A 5,800-nucleotide genomic window follows, 5' to 3' on the forward strand; every position below is an offset into this window, starting at 1 on the left:
TTTCCATCATTTTCTGTAGCCTTTCTTTTTTTTTTTGCTCTGCATTTATTTACATTTCAAGGCAGCGAGCAGAACTGTATCACACAAATATAGTGTAATGTCACACGATCTCAGCATTGCATGTTCTGCTTTGTTTTCGTTTAGTGTTTCTTCCTTCAAGCAGGACAAAACCTTGCTGTCATCTGGCATCATGAACATGAGGAACACAAACAGAAATGTATTATGTAAGCAGTCACAAATCTGTCACAAATCTTATTTTCCGGTATTTCTCTACTAGTAGTGACCTAAGAATTCATTACAGTTATCCTGATGGTATACAGTAGGAGAGTGTGGTATGGATTTTTTAACAGGACAGATCCCTTTAATCGGGTGACATCTATCAATTCAGCCTCCTCTTTAGAGCAATCTTCATTCTGGCAGAAAGATTTACGTTACCTGATCTTACTGATCCTGATGTCAGTGGGGCCCCCCGGGAAGCATGGCACAACTCAGACTGAACTAAAAGATGGATTGATTGTATTTTGCAAGGCTGCATCTTGCCAAAACTTTATGTGAAACCATCATTTTATCTTCTCATTTGTATATGTCTGTTCTTTTATATGAAACCACCAGTTTTATCTTAGATTCGGACATCCGGATCTTCCACAGATAAATCACAGCGGCAGTACAAACTGCATAATGCGCTTTATTTATTTTTCTTACCTGAGACTGTGCTTGAAGAGTTCGTTTCAGTTCGTCGCTCTCTGAAAAGGGCATGGAGCTTTTGTCACAGGCTACCTTGTGTAGCTCTTCAAAGCATGTTGCAGATTTGCTGTGGCAAACTGCATGTAAGTAGGCAGGATTTTTCAAGCCACTCATGGCACATTCGTAAAAAGTCCCATTGAGCAAAGCCACAGAAAGCCACATCACTGGGGCTACCAGAGCGTTTAAAGTGATTTGTCCAAAGACATAAAAGAAACGGCAGATATTCCCCCTGGGGAATATTTTTCTGGGATTCACCCAGCAGCCTGTAAAGAGTTTCCAGGTCTTGCTGTTCAAGAAGTATCCAATAACCAGCAAAACAAAAGCTGGAGAGAAGAGAAATACCAAGCCATACCTGAAGTTTTCATCGCTGCAGGGGCATCTGAAAGCAACAAGAGAAAATACGCGTTCACCTCCCATTGTCAGCAGCGCCATGAAACTGTACCCTATAGCGGTTTTCCGGTTCATAAAGAATTTCAGGATTGTTTGGAAACCATCCATGTTCGATACTCACTAAAGAGGTAAAAACCAAGAGGCTTTTATCTTCGGCCACAGCAGCCTTGGCGGTGTAGCTGGGGAGAGCTCCCCAGGAGGAGACCAGCCTGCTGCTAGCCTGCCTGCATACGCACTGCCTAGATAACGCCGTGATGTCAGTGTCTGGAGAAACGCGCTCACAGGGGACCCCTCCACTAGCAGAGCAGATGTTGCACATTTACGGTAATGCTCAGCAGCAGCGGAAGGAAAGCAAGCAGTGCTCTCTATAATCAAATCAGTTTGCAGTCTTGGCAGTCTTATTCTTGGTGGGTGGTTGGTTTTTTTTGTGACTGCAGATGGAGTTCAGAGTAAAAACACACACTCACCAGTCGCAGGGGTTCTTGAGCTGCAATTATCAACGTGGCTGGCAATGTAGTGAAGGACCTAATACAGATGCTGATGGTCCCAGGGGAGTGTGACCTGACTGACAGCAGATGAGTGGTCACAGTAAAACCACTTCGTATGGGATCGTGAATGTAGGGACATCAAAGACAGAATAAGCAGCCTTCTGCTGAGCTTCCCTGGAGCATCAGGTAGCTCCAGATTCACGTCTCTGGCTCAATCTGATCACAGAAGAGACAAATCCAGTTTAAATTCCAGCATGCCTAGCCCTTCCCCCTGTTTTCCTGGGGTAAAGCTGGTCTGCAGGATGCTGCATCCTTAGTTTAACTTCTGTTTTGCACACTACAGATTCAAGCAACAGGGTTTTTTGCAGGTTGCTTTCAAGATGTACCTTGGGGTCACACCCAGTGTGAGCTGCTGTAGTGCCGCGGGAAATGAGTTCTCCTTAATCCTGGACAAAAACCCACTAGTGGACTTCGTGGAGGAGCTGCCAGCAGAACGAGCATCACTTTGCTACTGTAATCTCCTCTGCGGGGTGATTAGAGGTGCCTTGGAAATGGTAAGGAAGTGCACATCTGTTTTCTACATTCTTTGTTAATACGTGGGGGCACAGGAAAGCAAAACCAGCTAAATGAAAGAAATTTAGCAGTGTTTAATCCCACTCTCAGATTAAATGTCTGTATCTAAATGAAAGAGGGTTGGACTGATCCTGCATCCTGAGGTAGAGAAGCACACAGGTTGGCTTGCCTCCACGCTGTCCCTGCTTGGCCCTTCAGTGGCTGACTCAGGTGCAAAAGCCGGGTGGGACCTGGGAGCCAGCTAACATGGAATATGAAGAGCCAGGGGAGCATGCTGGAGTCCCCCTGCTGCTCTTTCAGCTGTCTTCCTTCCCTGCATAGGTGCAGCCTGTAATAGCCATCCCTAATTCTTTCCAAATACATGAAGATAAATAATATTCTCAGGTTACTGCAGCGCCTGCTAAAAGGGAGAACAAAGTGTGGACGAATATAATGTTAAGACCAAAGCATCAGAAATTTATCAGATGACATTTCAATTTCTGTTTTAAATGTAAGACTTTTACAAAAGAATAGACAAAGGGCACCATTTGAAAGTCATTGAGTTGTACAGCTTCTGTGGCGTTTTCTGGAAGATAATTTCTGGGCTGCTTTGTGTTTCTGTCAGTATCAAATTTGTCATATAGCATATGGTTCAAGAAAACAAAAGCTGTACAAGTATTATGTATGTACGTCAGTCTCAGAATTCTAATATCTGATGTAAGACTAATTAACGACAGTATTATATCGTAAGTATTAGTACATAACCAGGAAATTTTGTCATCACGGTATCATCAAATTCATCATAAGTGCTCGAAAGAAAGCAAAGCACTGGAAGGAATGATATCATCAAATACATCATAGGTGTTTGAAAGAAAGCAAAGCACTGGAAGGAAGGGTGATGTATTATACAAATTCCAGTGTATATAAACCTCCTTTTTATTAACTTAGTTGTGAAAGAGATTTTAAAACCATCTAGAAATCTGTTTCCTATGAAACCTGAGAAAGGGGATTCCCTTGTGGTACGAGAGAGATAAAAAACTGGTTATGCTGGAGGAGAGGGGGGAAAATGGGCATTTCTTTGCTTAACTGATCAGACACAATTTTTTCTAGGTTCACTTAGCAGCAGAAGTTACCTTCGTCCAGGACAGGCTGAAGGGCGACGCTGTGACAGAAATAGGAATTACATTTTTAAGGAAGGCTGAAGACAGAAAGCACAAAAGAAGTAAATGAAAGAAATATTGGGAGAAACCCTTGCTGGGAGATATTTTGTGCTTTTTGTTCCTGAGGAAGACATGCAGGGTAAAACTGGTTTCTCTGAGTCAGCTGCACCAGTCATACATTTGAAAGGTGAAGAGGACTGGGCAGCAAACAGGAGGGGCAGAGCAAGGGGAGAGCAATGTTAATCATCAGGACACAGCTAACAGTATAAAAGATGAAAATGGCCTGCCCTTCCTTCTCACATAACCATGCTCTTGAGCTCAATGGAGGTTTTATATCAGTATTTAGTGCCTGCTGGATGCAAAATACTCATTTGGACACCAACAATTTTCAGCTAAATGTGACCACCTTGTCCCACTTTGTTTGTTGGCAGTGTTTAAAAGCATGGTTGCTAGGAGGTGCTTTATTTCCCTGGCTGTCTGTGGTTAGGAATAATGAATCCATTTGCCGTGACTGCTGTATGCAGTGTTTCACTGTCTGGTTTAGTAGTTTGCCACCCATTGTCCCCCAAACAGGACATCCTGCTCCTTTAGAAACCGGAGAGGGATGCGGCTTTACTGGTGGCAGGAGCCAGTTCCTTATGACTCTTTCAGGCCCCAAATGCAGATTTGCTGGCATGGCTCTTCAGCTTCTGGCTGCAGCACTCTGATGACCGCAGCAATGCTTGTGTTGCTTCAAGCTATGGGCCTTTTCATGTCAGTCTTCGCTTCAAGAGCACCGATCTTAACAACCAAACCGAACAAAGCATGGTGTGTTTAATGTATAGTCACTGTGGATCTGTACTTCACTTAAGGAAACTTCAATAAAACTTCAGAGGTTGCCACACAGCCAGTTTGCTCGTCATTGTGTCTGTTCTTACCTGATCTTCGTCACCAGCCACTGAACATCTGCTGCTTGGCCATGGACTTTTGTTACCGCAACATGACTTTGAAGTTGAGAAACAGCAGCCTTGCAGAGACCTGGGTTATAGGAAAGGTTTCATGTTGTCCAGTGTAATGCAAAATACCTGGGTAAGGGTTGGACAAAACCCCAGGTCCCAAGCCCCAGCGCAGTACCCTACACACAAACCCAGTTCACCTTCTTCTCGCCAAAGTGCTTGCTTGAAATGGAAATACAAACCCTCAGTTCAGATCAGTGAAGCCCAGGATTACCTCTGAATTTATCACTGTAATTTGTACCCTTATCTCCCAGTTTTCCCCCGATCTGTTTATCTCAATCTTGCTAAGTGAGGGGCACCTCTTACCTCAGGGACAGCAGGGTTCACTCCCATGAGAGCTGAGTAATCCTCACGATAATCTTTCTCTCTTTGTTTGTCTTAACAGTGATGTACAGTGGTGGCATAGTGTAATGGAGCTTTAAGAGAACAATTTTGTACAGAACAAGAACTAAGCTATTCATTACCCAGCCTTGGGCTCAGCCCAGCATGCTGTCACCTGCCCTGATAATGAGTTACAACATGTAATAATGAGTTACAACCAGTAACAAGCTCCCCTACTCACTGTTTATTTTAATGGAGGCTGGAAGCCCTGATTTCACTGTCTGCACAGGAGCCCTTGGAGGGGTTTTTGCTGGTTAAGCCCAGCTAGCTGAGATGGACATGTGGCGACTTTGGCTGGCCACAAAATGGTTCTTTGCAAGGCAACGGCCATTTTTCCTTTTTCCAGCAACATCCTATCAACTAAATATTCTCCTCTTATTATCCTGAAAGTGAATAACCTATACTGTCCCTTTGTGAGGCAGGATTCTGTTATTTAAACTTGTGCTGCATTGGACTGGCACACGGGTGTGTGTGCATGCACACACCTACGATACCATTTTCCGTCGAGGTCTGCACAAGCTAAAAAGCACCAGTCACCACACTGGAGTGACAGCAGTCTGACTCCTGTGTATTCAGGGCCTGTTAAAGACTTTTTGCCTACAGTCATTAGCTAGCAAAGCCAGAGCTGGATATTACAGCATTTTTAAAGCAAGGACCATTAGTGTCATCCTGGGGTCTTTGCAGTCTTGCCAAATTGGCTTGGGCGTGGCCAAGGCTTCCTTCCCTTCCTCCAATACCAAATGTACAGTGACGCTCCATGTAGGACATCAAAGCTGTTTCTTTGGGTTTCAGTGTTTCAGAATAAATAGCCTGAGAAAGTCTTTATTTCTGCTTGGACGTGGCAAGTTTTGAAGGAGAAGTTTCCACCGTGTAAATGAACATATAGCAGAAATGACTGAGCCAGTCAAGGCAGCACAGGGTTGAGATCAGGCCAAGAGGTGACCTGAGCCTGCCAGGCTAGGCTGGGTGCTAGTCCATACCCATATCACGTCATATCAGGCCTGTGCATCCGGCTGTGCACCAATCGCTCCCCTCAGCTCAGCTCTGGGCTGGGCAGACATGCTCAATGCACGCTTGTTTTGCTGTCAGT

At 44.5% G+C, this 5,800-nt stretch overlaps 2 protein-coding genes across 2 annotated transcripts in view; one reads left to right on the forward strand and one right to left on the reverse strand.

Moving 5' to 3' along the window:
• The window catches only part of FAM26E (family with sequence similarity 26, member E), a 3,489-nt gene extending 2,117 nt beyond the window's left edge, over window positions 1–1,372 (reverse strand). The window contains exon 1 of the mRNA XM_010156686.1: window positions 703–1,372. Within this exon, the coding sequence (XP_010154988.1) occupies window positions 703–1,242 (540 nt within the window). The 5' untranslated portion in view covers window positions 1,243–1,372. The remainder of the gene's footprint in view (window positions 1–702) is intronic.
• A 16-nt stretch (window positions 1,373–1,388) lies between these two features.
• Window positions 1,389–3,404, forward strand: TRAPPC3L (trafficking protein particle complex 3-like). Its single transcript, XM_010156687.1, has 4 exons — window positions 1,389–1,458; window positions 1,572–1,647; window positions 1,966–2,176; window positions 3,285–3,404. Exons 1-4 carry the CDS (start codon window positions 1,389–1,391, stop codon window positions 3,402–3,404), a joined length of 477 nt encoding a protein of 158 aa, XP_010154989.1.
• Window positions 3,405–5,800: the final 2,396 nt, after the last annotated feature.

The sequence above is a fragment of the Eurypyga helias genome, unplaced genomic scaffold (assembly GCF_000690775.1).
Source record: "Eurypyga helias isolate BGI_N326 unplaced genomic scaffold, ASM69077v1 scaffold23138, whole genome shotgun sequence".
Classification (NCBI taxonomy): Eukaryota; Metazoa; Chordata; class Aves; order Eurypygiformes; family Eurypygidae; genus Eurypyga; species Eurypyga helias.